The following is a 15,822-nucleotide window of genomic DNA, read 5'->3' as shown; positions in this document are numbered from 1 at the left end:
TTGAACACATACTATACAAACTCAATCAAATAACATTTCAGTGTCGTTTGTTTTGCCTCATTATAGTTCGCTCAGTGGACCAATTTATCATCTTCTAGCCGTTCAGTGCCAGTATTCTTATCACCGTAGTGCAGAAACAAATTTTATTCAGCAGGCCTGTATATTTTTATTATTGAGGTGGTCAGCACACAGATGAACAGATGGCGAAGCTCACAAAATTATATTTTCACTTTACCTCTTCGTAAAAGTGCGCGAAATACGATGCACTAACGAAACTTGTGCTGAATTCTCATGGAAAAACTGGGGATGATGCTTAGGCCGATTTGCGCTACGAAAAGAACAATTTGAGGACCTCTTTAAAGCAATAAACTCAAATTGCAAATTTTATTAGTTGGGCGATTTATCACTGAGAGTCTTAATTGTAAATTACATTGTTGCAGGACTTCGAAACCATTGTTTTCAGTTTAATATTTGCAAAACAACAAACACCAAGTTAGAGATTATGCCAATACAAATTTTGTCATGATAATGCTTACTACCAAATCGAATCAATAATGTTTCACTACCAAATTTTTCAAAATTTAAAGTGTCAAAATAAAGAAACTACAAATATGTTTTATGTAATTGGAATATGACACAGAAAAAGTTATAGCATATTTTCAATATCGAATTTGGAAACAATCGCAGGAAGTATCACGCTCTGGTCCAAAAACGTATAGCAAAAGTTAATGTTTTTTATGCTTAGCATATTCTTCGACTAATGACAATGCTTATAAAAATACATACACTTGTTTTTCTGTTGCTAATGTTGAGAATGTAATTTTAAGATCAAAACTTATTTTCCTTTGCTTCCAAGGACCTTCAAGTATCAACTATCTTAACCTATTTGTACTGTTTTTTTTTTAATTATTATTGTATCCAAAGTCACCATAACAAGCAGGTGACTTTGGACAGTAATATTTCTTAAGAAAGAAACAGCTGACTAAGTTGACAAACGGGATGTTTTTCGCATAAAATTTGTTGTATTCGTTGAGGCTAAAAATCTTGAGACAGTTGTGATACTTCCAGCATTACCTATTAATTATACAAAAGGATATATATCTGATGGTAATCTTCTTCCTGGTGAAATAGATTTGTTTAGGTTTGAATATTCAGTAATTGAATGTAGCCTATTTGTATTTGTTGCGACTATTTTATAGACTGGTTATATATTTTCCTCAGGATTGCAGCCAGCAATGAAAGGACTGTATCATCAGAATTGAACGATATTGCACAAGAAGAGACTGAGACTGTGTGCGAGATTCCCAAGTATTCAGATTCCTCAGAAAAACCTGTGTGGTCTCGTGAAGATGAGAAACAGTTGGAATTAGAAGTGTCTAAAATATGTTCGTCGAATTCGGCAAAACTGAACGGACATTTACTCAAGCACGCAGACAAGAAACCTTTCAAGTGCGATGTTTGTGGTAAGTGTTTCTCGAAGTCTAGTTGCTTAAAAAGGCATCACCTCTTGCACAGAGGTGAGAAACCTTTCAAATGCGATGTTTGTGGTAAGTGTCTCTCGAAGTTGAGTAGTCTAAAAAGTCATCAAGTCTTGCATAGAAGTGAGAAACCTTTCCGATGTGATGTTTGTGGTAAGCGTTTCTGTCATTCGAGTAGCCTAAAATTCCATGAACGCCTTCACGCAGGGGACAAATCTTTCAAATGTGATGTTTGTGGTCAATGTTTCTTGCAGTCTTGTAGGCTAAAAGCCCATGAACGCCGTCATAGAGGTGAGAAACTTTTCAAATGTGATGTTTGTGGTAAGTGTTTCTGGGATTTTAGTAATTTAAAAAGTCATGAACGTCTCCACACAGGTGAGAAACCTTTCAAATGCGATGTGTGTGGGATGTGTTTCTCGTATTTGACTAGCCTAAAATGCCACGAACGTCTTCACAATGGCGACAAATCTTTCGAATGTAATGTTTGTGGAAAGTGTTTCTCGCAGTCGTGTAACCTTAAAGTCCATGAACGCCGTCACACAGGCGAGAAACCTTTCAAATGTGATGTTTGTGGCAAGTGTTTCTGGGATTGTAGTAATCTAAAAAGCCATGCACGCCTGCACACAGGTGAGAAACCTTTCAAATGTGATATTTGTGGGAAGTTCTTTTCGCATTCGAGTAGTCTCAAATGCCATGAACGCCTTCACACAGGCGACAAACCTTTCGAATGTGATATTTGTGGGAAGTGTTTCTCACAGTCAAGTCACCTAAAAGGCCATGAACGCCTGCACACAGGCGAAAAGCCTTTCAAATGTCACGTTTGCTGTAAATATTTCTCTAATTCGAGTAACTTGAAAGCCCACGAACGCCTGCACACAGGACAGAAACCTATCAAATGAGTTTGTGGTTTTTCTCGAAGTCGAGTGGCATAAAAAACCAGAGGAGGTTCAAAACGCAATACACAATACCAAAAACAAGAAAAGCCGCAGGCCCTGACCACCCATACAATGAGAACATCAAAGACACAGCCCAAATAATGGCACCACTCTGGACAAAACTATGTAATAAATGTTTAGAGACATCCTTACCAGAGTAATGGAGGCAATCGTTAATAAAGGTGATGATCAGAGGATCGGGAGACCATAACGACTCTGCTAAATATAAAGGAATAGAAAATGCCCCCTTAAAAATGTTTACAAGAATAATCACGAACGACATAACTGAAATAATAGAACACCTGCCCGATAATCAACTAGGTTTCAGAAAAGGGAAATCAACACTACAAGCAATAGAAGGATTACTAAAGAACGTATGGGATGCCTTGGAAGAGAAGGAAGAGTTCGGTGTGATTTTCATAGACTTCACCAAAGCTTTCGACTTCATATATAGGGAGATAGTAAAGAAAAAAACTTGAAGAGACTCTAGGCAAAAACAACATATGGACAAAAATCATAAACGTGATACTAATATACGTTGCGATTCAACGTGCTCATAATTTGTGTGTACGTTTTGTAAGCAATGTTCGTAAATATGATGATATTACCCCATCCCTGGAAACAATAGGTTGGTTTAAACTAGATAAGAAAAGAAATTTACATTCACTTCTCCTTCTCTTCGAAATCTTGAACTCTTCTATTCCTTTGTACCTGTCGTCTCGCTTCACTTACCTTTCTTCCCACCACAATCTGAACACACGCTCTCGCCATGAAACAATACTAACAATACCGTCCCTCGCACATCCTCATAGTCATCCTCTTTCTCAATAGCCCTGCCAAGACTCTGGAATTCTTTACCTGCTAGCATCAGGGACTGTCGAAATAAAATTGATTGAAACGCAAACTTACTAGGCACTTGGTCAGTAATTGAGACTCATTCAGACATGGTTTTTTGTAAATAGTTCTCTTAATGTGTCATAAAATATTTCAATATCCGGTAATTTCATCACTATAGAATTTTGTTATTGTAGGTTTAATTTGTAAGTCAGTAAATACAAAAATATTCTTTCTTCTTAACTTCTATGATAAAATGTCTAGCTTTCATTAATCAGGTAATCTTGTCGTACTTCAATTTTTATTGTAATTGTAATTGTAAATTTAATATTAATTGTAATTTTATTCTTCATATTATAGTTGTAATCCCCTGGTAGAGGGGCAGAGAAGGCCTGACGGCCTTATCTCTACCAGGTTAAATAAATAAATACTAATACTAATATAGAATGAAATAATATCAGAAGGCCACTCAACATCAGAACCGATCCTCCAAATGAATGGAGTACTGCAAGGGGACCCACTAAGCCACCTATTGTTTATCCTGGCAGCGGAAGAAATAAGATTAACTAGGAGAGGGGGAATAATCTCATATGCATATGCGGACGACATAGTAGTAGAGTCTAAAGACCTTACAAAGTTACAAGAAACAATAAACATCGTGGTAGAATGGTGCAGTAACAATATATTTGAGATAAATGTGGACAAGACAGAAATGATGATACTCAGAAACGGCGGAAGATCACCAGAAACAGCACAAATTGTCATGAAGAATAGAAAACTAAAAATTGTACCAGACTACAAATATTTAGGCTTAACAATACAAACCAGCGCAAAATGCTACACAAAGAACATAACAGAAAAAGCAACACAAGCAGTGATAGCGATGCATGATATAGAATTTATTAAATCTCTCAGCCTAGAAACAGCACTACTTAAAGTCAAGATAATTTCATTACTAACGAACGGCATAGAAAAATCTGGGACCACCTAACAACTACAATCCTACAAACAACAGAAAAAGTAAAAGCAACATACATAAAGAAAGGAGTTGGAGTCTCCAAGTACACACGATCGAGACTCGTCTATATACTAGAAAGAGAGAACTTCCTGACTGAAGATCTAAAGACGAACATGATGCTGCCCAGGACCATTGCAACGGAACAACTGCTAACAATGCTAAGAGAGAAGTCATCCCACCAGAATTCTACAGCACAGGGGTCATGATAGATCGATAATGGACAAAGGAAAACTTTGGAATTTGGAACGTATTGTATTCTATTTATTAACATTCCATGGTATTCATACATTGTTTACAGCTAGATGAAATATATACAGACGAGATTTACAATATAGTCTACTAGTACAACACAAAGTTTTAGTATCAATTTCATGAAGTGTTATTGAATGTCAAGAATTCACCTACAGAATAGAAGACGTGAGAAATTAGGTACGTCTATAATTTGGCCCTAAATAATCTTATGTTTTGAGTTTCATTTTTTATATCGATAGGGAGGCTATTAAAAATTGTTACTGCCATATAACGCACTCCTTTTTGATAGCACGATAGACTTGCCAATGGAGTATGAAAGTCATTTTTGTGACGTGTATTTATGCTATGAACTGTTGAATTAGTTAGAAAGTTTTCACGATTACATACGAGGAAGATTATTAATGAAAATATATACTGACAAGCCATGGGCATTATTTGTAGTTTTTTTTAAATTGTCCTACACGATTCCCTAGATTTGGCACCTACTATTATTGTAATTACTCTTTTTTGTAATAGAAATATACTGTTACTATCTGTGGAATTTCCCCAGAATATTATTCCAAAACTCATTATCGAATGGAAGTATGCAGAGTATTTTTTTTTTTTTTAAGCTATTGATATTTACTATCTTTTGCATAGATCTAATAGCAAAACAAGCTGAATTTAGTTTGGGGGTAATCTATATTAATAATAAATCTGTAGCCGAAATTTTTCTGGTAATTTTCGATTTTCCAAAAATAATTGGTCCTAACATATATAATTAACCACCCTGAAACCGAAAATCGCTTTCTTTTAATTTTTGTTTGTATGTCTGTCTGTCTGTATGTTTGTTACCTTTTCACGCGATAATGGCTGAACGGATTTCGATGAAAATTGGAATATAAATTAAGTTCGTTGTAACTTACATTTTAGGCTATATGGCATTCAAATTACATTATTTAAAAGGGGGGTTATAAGAGGGCCTGAATTAAATCGAAATATCTCGCTCATTACTGATTTTTGTGAAAAATGTTACATAACAGAAGTTTCTTTAAAAATAATTTGCGATAAGTTTTATTTCTTGAAAAATTTTGATAGGATTGATATTTAATGAGATAAATGAGTTTTAAAATTAAAATAACTGCCATCTAAGGCCGTGTAATGAATTAAAATACAAATGACTTCGTCTATAAGGGGCCTTGGACAGCAACAATCGAAAGCTATGAAAGATAGCCTACAGAGAATGTTTATATGTTTGTATGAAGTAATATCGGAAGCTAAATTAACCGATTTGTATAATTAATCATTATTTCACCATTGGAAAGTGTAGTTTCTCTAGATGGACATAATGCTATAATGTTATTACAGTAATATAATATAATAATATAATATGTAATATTATATAATATAATTTAAGTTATTTGAAGGGTTCAGAACCATAGTGGGCCAAGCACCATTTACTGAATACGTAGAAAACAAGGGTTAAAATTAAGTTATTACCATAATTCAATGGAAACCTATAACAAGTAAAATAAAATATACACATTAAATCTAAATGATGTCAATCTTCATTAAACTATGGTTGCATGTAATAAAAATTAAGAAACAGGTTAAAGGAATTGTCATTGCACCAAATGAGTGTCTGGACCAAAATGATCGCATTTTAATTATTTGGGAGCAATTTAAATTAAGTAACATATTAAACGATTTATCCTTCTATCAAACACGAATGTTCCCTGGTTCAAACGTCCTATTTTAATTATGTAATTACTTCATATTATTTCTAACTGGTGTAGCGGAGCGCACAGGTACGGCTAGTTTCTTTAATATGATTTTTCCAATTTAACACATTATCGATTTTTAAGCCAAGAAATTTGGTGGTTGTTGTTTCTAATAGGGATCTATTGTTAATTATTGCGCTAGAAATTTGCGACGTTGAATTTGGGCGGGATTTAAATAAGATTGGCAGTCCACGAGTATCACTACCTGAAATGCAAGAATACGGCATATCACGAACCAATGAAGCGCGTGAGTGTAAATTGTGCTACAAAAAATGTGAACTATGTACAAAAAGGATAAAATCAATAGGTTAATATGCAAAACACAACTTGTAAATACCTGTTATTATGAACTAAATGGCCATTCAACTGCAATAAATATATTATAAAAAAAACATGAATGCCTGGCCACAGTGAGAAGCCTTTCAAATATGATGTTTGTCAAAAGTGTTTAACTTCTAGGTCTAGCTTATGTAATCATGTATTCAAACATATCGATAAGAAACTTTTCTGATGCGAGGTTTCTGTTTGTTGTTTCTCGTGGTCGGGTAGCCTAACAAGCCTTGAAGGCTTGCACAGTGGTATTTTTTTAATGTGTAACTTGTGAAAGTCTCTCGTGTTCTTGAGCATATTGTCGAGAAACATTTTTGTAATGCGGTTTCGGTTGTATGTTTCTCGCAGTCCTGTGACCTAAAACTTCATGGACGCCAGCACAAGCGAGAAACCTTTTAAAGTGGTGTCTGTCAAACGTTTTATCTCTCGTAACTTACAAAACTATAAAAACTCGTAGCTTAAATGTTTTCGCTTCTTCCGAAAACATTTGAGTCATGGGAAACAAAAAGCGGAAACAAATCAGTCTTGCGGGCGCAATGAAGAGTGGTGTAGTTGTAGCATTACGATATTGGATGGAAACTTTTTGTGCAGAGGACCCAGCGACGTTTTAGACGCAGTCAATTAATAGAAAATGAAGTAAAGAAAATACCTTTGGGTACTTTATTAATAAATTATGTAGGAAGGGTAACAAATTCCGTAATTTTACAAACATTTCTATAAACACATATGATTATGTGTCTAATGTGTTTAGTAACAAAATTAAAAACGTGGCTCTAGGATTCGTTAAAGAATTCCACCAACACCAATTCCGTAATTTCACAAAAACTTCTATTAAATATATGTCAAATGCGGGTCTAGAAAATTCTCTTCACCGGAGATGTCGTCATTATATCTTCTCGTCACCGATTACAGTTAATACTGTATTAATGTTGTATTGAAAACATTTAATGAGATTTAAATGTTATTGTAAGATTGTTACCATGGTTACGCATAGTTAGTTAAGTATTTGGCAAAAAAATTTTAGGAGTAAGGTTACGTTCTTACTTAGTTTAGTTATTATCAAATTTATTGTATTGATGGAGCATCACGAAGGGAAATTTCGATTCTCTCGAAGTATTAGGAGCTTTAGGGTTATTGCGAAGGTCACTCACCACCCCGTGAAAAGAAGAAATTAAAGGATTAACACAGAACTATTAGTAAGATCGCAGAATGATACCCTGATTATAAAGAAGACGGTGATGTTCTCCCATACCTCAGAACCATCGGACACAGTTTTGGTGGCAGTTTTGAAACATTAATCACATAACATTTTATACAGTATACCTATGGATATTTTACTTGTCAAAATAAATTATTTATAAGAAAATATGTACTGGTAACCAACATATCGGGTGACCAAAAAGTCGAAATGACCAAAACACCAGGTGACAAAATTACAGTGACTAGGTGGTACAATGAAGAAAGTTCCAATGACGAGAATTCGGCTTCCCGTCAAATGCCATTACTGACAAAATTACAGACGTGACTGTAGGATTCATTAAAGAATTCCACCAACACCAAATTCCGTAATTTTACTTACATTTGGTTGTGTGTCAAATACGATTAGTAATATTACAAATATTTATATTAATACCGTACTTCGATTATGTGTCAAATGCAATTAGTGAGGCATTCCATATCAAATAGAACAGACTTGTGACCTTGATGTTTCTAAACAATTCTAAAATGTTTGCATTTCGGGGGGTAAAAGAAGAAACCCAGTATATTTTTATTTCAGCCGAAAACAAAAATTATATATATATATATATATATATATATATATATATATATATATATACACATACACACATAAATAAACGCTTATAACTTCCGTTCTATGAATCGCACAGAGCTCTCATCTTGGCCCCAGTTGAAAGTTTAAGAATTTTAATTTTATTTCAAATCACTAATATCGTTTTTTGAATAATTTATTTTAAATGTAACACTAATATATTTTTAAAGTTTAATTTTTAACAACTTCGCGAGAATTAAAAAAAAAAGTAAATAATATTTTATTCCCCGTTCAATTTTCTGAATGTAATTAAAAAAAGAAAATAAATAATATTTTATTCCCGGTTCAATTTTCTGAATATGTGTGTGTATAATTTGAAGGTGAAACTGCGGAAACTGAATTGTTGAGAAATATTTTAGAAAGTGCGTGTGCTGCCTGGACTCGTAGGACGTAGAGCCAATGTTGCCACTTTTGGTACAATTGTACGGATCTGGTACAATTTTAAGTGATCTTTAAGTAAGTACGTATCACCACTTTTTTGTTACAATATTCAATTATTTGTTACAATCTGTACTATATTTTATTTTTTTTGTATGAAAAATTATTATAACATTATTATATTTGCTACCAAGTTGGTAGTACTAACGCTGTTATTATCGGCAGCTGACACTCAGATTTATAGCTCACTTTAAGGTCAACACATTAACCGAGAATGTAAGTAATTAGAAATGATACTGAAGTTTTATTTTCTCTCAATCGCCTCTTGACCCTTTAGGCATTGTTGGCATAGAATACTACGGTAACTGCTATTGCTGCAAAAAGCAGTTCTGGACGGGTTATTATGATGTCATTTATCTGTAATTCTATTAATTATATTAAATTTTTCACTGTAACTAGTTATTATTTTGTCTTTTTCTTTTTTTCTTGCTGCAATTCGCAATACTGTATTTGTTGCAATGTATAAGCCCGAATATTATTTAGTCTATGACTTAGTTATTCTTGTGTCCTAAATATTTTACAAATTTTGATAACGTTAGTATGATACCAATCTATTCCAATTATGTATTGTTCAGCAATTTGTTATCATCAATATTATAAGATTAAAATAAAGTTTCTGTGTTTTTAAAATTTAATGTTTATGATTTTATTTGTTAATATGAAACATGTTTGCAGATACATGTATTCCTTATTTTCTTAGTCTTCCTCGTCTATGTAAATGTGTTCATGCTCTTTTTTCTGTGTTTGTAATTTGTACAGGTGTCTTCACGAGAAAATTTGGCTGGTACAAATTTGGTACATTATAGAAAAAAATCTGTACGATCTGGTACAATTTTTACAGAAATCTGGTATATTTTATTTTCGGCCAGTGGTAAAACTGCGCATTTCTCCACTCAGCGATAAGAATCTGACAGATATATTTTGACCGTCATAAAGGAATTTATCAATGTTGAGTAAGCAATTTCTTGTGGAAAATTACACTAATCCTCATTCCATAGGTTCATAAAGACTCCGCATATCAACAACATACTTCAAAATCCTTTCGCGCCCTAACCAATGATTGGTTCTGTGTTCGCGCCGGTAAATGAGGCATGCATTGGCATGTGCGGAGCAATGACACATGACGTGACATAACAGAGAATTATTTTAAACTAACAACATAACATCAAACGCCGAATGCATGCGGAATTTTTACAAAAATGTACTTACATTATGAAATGTCCACATCACGTAACACACTGTATATAAATGTTGTCTCCTTATGATCCTATGATGTTTCAGGCCTGAATTACTTTTAGGCGTAACTGGCTAGCACTTATAGCTTGCACTAGTAGTGTACATGTCGCAGGTCGTTAACAATACGCAATTTAACACTGTACAGCACCGACAAAGTACCTACGCGTGTTATAATACAGAACAAACAACTAATAGTAATAAACTGACTGATCGGCCATTGTTTCTACATCTTTCTTCCTCTGTCGATTTTTATATTGTTTTCTTACCTTCGCGTCAATTGTCAATGAATGTTTTAACGTCAGCCATCTTAACGACAATTGCTAGCTTCCATCTGCTGGCAGTGTGGTAGTCCATATTGGCAACATGGCACTGTAGTTCCAAGCTCGACCGTTGAACTGTCATGTCCCATCTTTAAAAAAAAAAACAAGTATAGGGACTGGATCTGTAGATTTTTACCTATTTTCTTCCTTGCTCTGAATTGCTAATTTCTTCAATACTTTTCCGAATCATAATCATAGCAGTTGTATATGTGAATTCTGTTGAACCCAAAACAAAACAAAAAAAAAAAAGAGCGAGAAAACTAAATTGCATCTTAGTACCTGAAAAAAAAAAACTAAATCATTGTTGATAAGCGTTATCCTGTATTTATTGCGTTATATATTGATTTTTTTTTATTTTGAGAGAAATATGAATACATTTCGAGAAAGAGGAAAGAACACTCTCGACGTGAAGGAGGCTGCCTCAATCCCTAAAGAAAAACTATGCTTAGCAGTGACATCTATGGCTCCCTTGCTTTTTTCAAAACATTTCAGTGATCTTCCAAAATATATTGAGTACTTGGAATCTTCCTCACTATGACTGAAAGATGCAATTGGTGTCAGTGATTGGCTTCTATAGAAACAAGTGCCAGGACCCAGGGGTGAAGCCATCACATTAAAACTGAAGAAAGTATTGCAGAGGAATCCGGGGTTTGAAAAAATGAAAAATGTGTGCTCCATTCTCCAGGGGGAAAGCAATTGTCAGTTACCATGAATACATGCTGCAGTGGTAGCGATGAAATTTGCACCTATGATGTCATTTGCTGTCAAAAGAACCTTTTCGTCCTTCAAATGTATTTCGAGAGACACTAGAAAAACCTTCTCAGTCGAGAATCTTGAAAAGTTTTTGATCATTATATTGCAACCAGGAACAGTACCAGTAAATAATGTTTTGTTTGTTTGTTACCTTTTAAAATATTTCTTTATCAAGTTTGAAGAAATTTAATTCAAAAGTTGTGTGTGTACTGCACCTTTTATCTATTGAAAATTGAAATTTATGTACTTATACCGAAGTAAATTATATTAGATAAAATGTTAATTGTTACAATAATTTATTTAAACTACAAATAATGTTAAAGGGGAAGGAGCGAAAATTTCGAATCTTATAAATTTTGATAAATAGTTTGGTTCTTGAAAAGGTCAGTTTCTTATTTAACAACTTGCAAGATTTTTATGGAGAAAACATTGTTGAGAAAATAACCTATACACAAGTTGATGTAACACATTTAGACGTTATAGAGTCACAAGATGAGGATTTTTTTTAGAAAAATTGTCCAGAAAATTAGAACCCCTTTCAGTCCATGCATATATTTGAAAGCTGCAAGCAAAATTTCTCAGAGAATGTAAATGTACAGAAAGGAGAATGCTTAGTCATATGGAATATTATGCCTTCGTCATTCCAGATTCTGTGTAGGGTTGTTGTTCAGTCAACTGTCCGAAGACAGGTCTGAACTTCACAAGTGATACCAAGAAGGCACCACTTGTGAGGCAACTAGGCCAGGAGATAGTTGGATAGGACGGCCAGTTCCTTTCCCCATCCATTGCATACATTGCCGCCTAGCTAAAATGTTACACTTGTCAGACTTCAGATGCATACAAACAATTGTTTCGCCTCTGACACATGTCAAGCGAGACATGCTGCCTGATAAGAGATGTACAAATCTGACAGAACCTCAATCAGAGGTAGCAGAGTGTTCACTGCAATAACGATCAGGCCACAGACCACGGTGCATCCATTTGTATCTCTTACACACATTTACCTACATGAGGTGAAACACAAGAATCTAGTGATATCTGAGGCCCTTAAATACAGTATGAGACCAAAGCAGAACACCTTTTTTAACATTATTTATCACGTTTCTAAAGGAGGAAGTAGGTGCTGTAAATAAAATTATTTAATTCTTCTGATGGTACGAGTGCAAAATATAAGAACAGAAAGAATTTTGTAAACACATGCTAACATGAAAGGGATTATCAAGTATACGCAGAGTGGCACTTTTTTGTACCATCGCACAATAAGGGCCCTTATGATGTCATAGACAACAGCACTGAAAGGCTTGCTACGAAAGTGAGTCTTCAGCCACTTAAAACATCCCATCATAACACTGAAGAAATTGTTCGAATGTGCTGTGAAAAATATTAGTGGCATTTCTTCAAATTCTTCAGCAACGAGGGTTAACAAATAGATTGCGAACTTCTGAAAAAAAGAAAAGAGTATGAGAAAACTAAACCACTATGCGGAACACTAACAATACAATAAATCATTTAGTGTTCTGCTTAAGGGCAGGTCTTTCACCAGCTTTCTCCAGTCTTTCCTATTTTCTGTCTTCCTATTCGTTTCCTCATACGTATGATCCATATATCTTAATGTCGTCTATCATCTGATATCTTTTACCCCGAGCTCTTCTCCTTCCTTCCAGTGCATCCTTCAGTAGACAGTTTCTTCTCAGCCAATGGCCCAATCAATTCGTTTTTATCTTTCTGATCAGTTTCAGCATCATTCTTTCTTCACCCACTCTTTCCAACACAGCTTCATTTCTTATTCCGTCTGTCCACTTCACACGTTCCATTCTTCTCCATAGCCACATTTCAAATGTTTCTAGTCGTTTCTCTTCACTTCGTCGTAATATCCATGTTTCTGCCCCATACAATGCCAATTCCATACAAAGCACTTCACCAGTGTCTTCCTTAGCTATTTTTCCAGATGTCCGCAGAAGATGCTCCTTTTTCTATTACAAGCTTCCTTGACCATTGCTATCCTCCTTTTGACTTCCTGGCAGCAGCTCATATTACTGCTTATAATACACTCCAAATATTTGAAGCTGTTCACTTGGTCTCAGAATTAGTATATGAGATATTAAAGTTAATATGAAACAATGTGCAGACTTTTATGGAAATTTATATATTTTGTAGCTATTAAATCAGAGAACTTTGGGGACAATAAAAACAAATGTGTGTGTATTTTTATTCATAGAATTGCTAAAAAAAAGTTTCATAAAAGTTGCTGACATGAAGGGCATTTTTCTCTTTAAATTGTCCGAACTGACGTGGAATGACTCATAAATTTACAAATAGCCCAATTATAATTGTAAAATACAGGAAAAGGATTTCGCTGAAGTTGAAATAATTTTTCATTAATTAAAAAAATACAGTCACATCAGTGCCCTAGTACTTACGACTTTAAGGCAGACTGAAATGTACGATATTGCTGACAAAGGCAGGCAAACTAGGCAGCTGCCTAGGGCGGCATATTTGAAGGGGCTGTTTTTATGCTATTACTGTTAATTTTTTTATGTTTCTTTTTAATTTTATTCACAACTCTTTAAAAGAGTACATGAACTTAAACGCACAATGAAAGGAATATGAATAAGGAGTGGATTCCTATGTAATTAAATATTTTTCTTGCGTGTGATAAAACACAATTAACAAAGTTAAAAATTCCGAATGTCAAGTTTCAAGTTTAAAACCCGAATTTTATTTCACATAAAAACACATATTTTCACAAAAAATTTATGTAAATACATATTTTCAGGAAATCTATTATAAACACATAAATCTTGGAGTATTTTTACTTGAATCAGTTTTACAAGAACTTTTAAATACTTTAAAACTAAATCAATTATAACACTCAGAAATACGTTATCTTTTTAAGAATTCTTGGTTGCTTCGTGTTTCTATGGGCTGTGTAGTGTATCCGTGATCCATTTTTGTAATAGTATTGCCTCAAGTTCTGAGAACTGCTAGGTAGCATATCAGTGTTATTATATGAGAATAAATTAACATGCACAAGAAGGAGAGATTTTGCAACACATAATTAGGAATGTTTATTGTTGCTGAAGATGATTTCATTCAGCACTTTGTTTGTGAACCAAAATGGATAAGAGCTCGGGTATAAACATTATTTAATTTAAACAAATCTCTCGCCTCTCGTTCATGCCTATGAAGTGAGGAAATACATCTTGTTGTGATTCCCCATATGCATAAGCATAAGCTGCGTAGTGTAGACGTGTTGGCGTCGCTATAAGAAGCTTTTCTCCGACATTGCCAGTCAGTAGCTAGAAACATTTTTTTTACGTTAAGACGTGTGTATATTAGCCTCTTAAGATCCCTAAAATCAAATCGAGTTTAAGATCGCATCTACAGCAATATGTAGATGAATTTAAAAACATTTTTACTACCGACGGAAAACTGTTATTTTTCCAACCATGTGGTAAATCAGTAAGTGCAGATCAGAGCTCTCAGATAACCCAACATTTGTCTGGAAACAAGCACAATGCCGCTGCTTCACGTGTGCATTCACGGCAAAACAGTGGATATAAAAAATGTATAAAGTTGCTCAAGTATTGGAGGGTGTGCCTGTAGATGAAATTGACGGTGTAGGTGTTTGACATTCCTCTCTTTAAATATACACGTCTGACGTCCTGTGATGTGGAAAGATCATTTTCACAGTATAAGTCGTTGTTCACAGATAATGGGCATGCATTTGTGATAGAGAATTTGGAAATGACTTGTTGTTCACTGCAATTCTCGGACAAATACAAGCACTCAAGTGTGGTTGGTGAGTAGGCCTACCTAGTAACATTTTTTTTTTCAAGCTAAGTAAGGTATTTTTGTCATATTTAAAAAAAAAATATTTTTAGCAAATATTTTCGTACTTTTTAGCACATAAAGAATAAATATATTCAAATTTTTACCACATAAAAATCCGTTCTCTAAATATGAATAACATTGGCAACAACCAGTTGAAATTTAATCAACGGTCTGCCAATAGAAAAAAAGGACAGTTTTCAACAATAGTGTCACAATGCGATCATAGCACATTTCTCTTTGTTATGCCCTCTTACCGTGAGAGTCTCACGTGATAACCTTAAAGTAGTATTATATTACGATACGTTAGGAAGGCAGATCTCATTGCTCGCAATCGTAAGCTTTGTGATGAGAGACGGCTCTAACTTTGTCATAAGTTCATAATAATGCTCATTTAGACTTAAATTCAAAGAAAATACTGCCAGCCATTTTAGCAGCGGGGCCACAGTATAAAGAAGATACAGTAGAGACAATTAGCCCATTTCGTGGGAACTAACTCTGAGTGCGCACGTCACGAAACAGAATCTAATATCTGGAATCTCCACCAGATGGTTCTCCATCTACATAAGAAATCTTAGAGGACTGGCATAATTTAATATTAACTGAAAACTTTTATTACTCATCTTTTAACAATTTGAAAGACATGAGGCAAAGAATGGCAACATAACCATAATAATAATAATTACTTTCGTATGTAAACATTATGAAAATATTCACTAATTGACACTAATGTTCAAGTCACTGATAGATGCTTATGTTGGTAAGATAATACCATGTAATACCTCAAAGAGCGCTGTACAGGACTA

The 15,822-nt window shown here is 34.3% G+C and overlaps 1 protein-coding gene across 1 annotated transcript in view; it reads left to right on the top strand.

The window, feature by feature from the left end:
- Nucleotides 1–8,404, top strand: part of LOC138693255 (zinc finger protein ZFP2-like) — a 29,355-nt gene extending 20,951 nt beyond the window's left edge. Inside the window, exon 4 of the mRNA XM_069817091.1 lies at nt 1,222–8,404. Coding sequence (XP_069673192.1) covers nt 1,222–2,377 — 1,156 coding nt within the window. The 3' untranslated portion in view covers nt 2,378–8,404. The remainder of the gene's footprint in view (nt 1–1,221) is intronic.
- The last annotated feature ends 7,418 nt before the right edge of the window (nt 8,405–15,822 follow it).

The sequence above is a fragment of the Periplaneta americana genome, chromosome 17 (assembly GCF_040183065.1).
Source record: "Periplaneta americana isolate PAMFEO1 chromosome 17, P.americana_PAMFEO1_priV1, whole genome shotgun sequence".
In the NCBI taxonomy this organism is placed as follows: Eukaryota; Metazoa; Arthropoda; class Insecta; order Blattodea; family Blattidae; genus Periplaneta; species Periplaneta americana.
The sequence above is the reverse complement of the archived record's forward strand: the minus strand, read 5'-3'. Positions and strand labels throughout refer to the sequence as shown.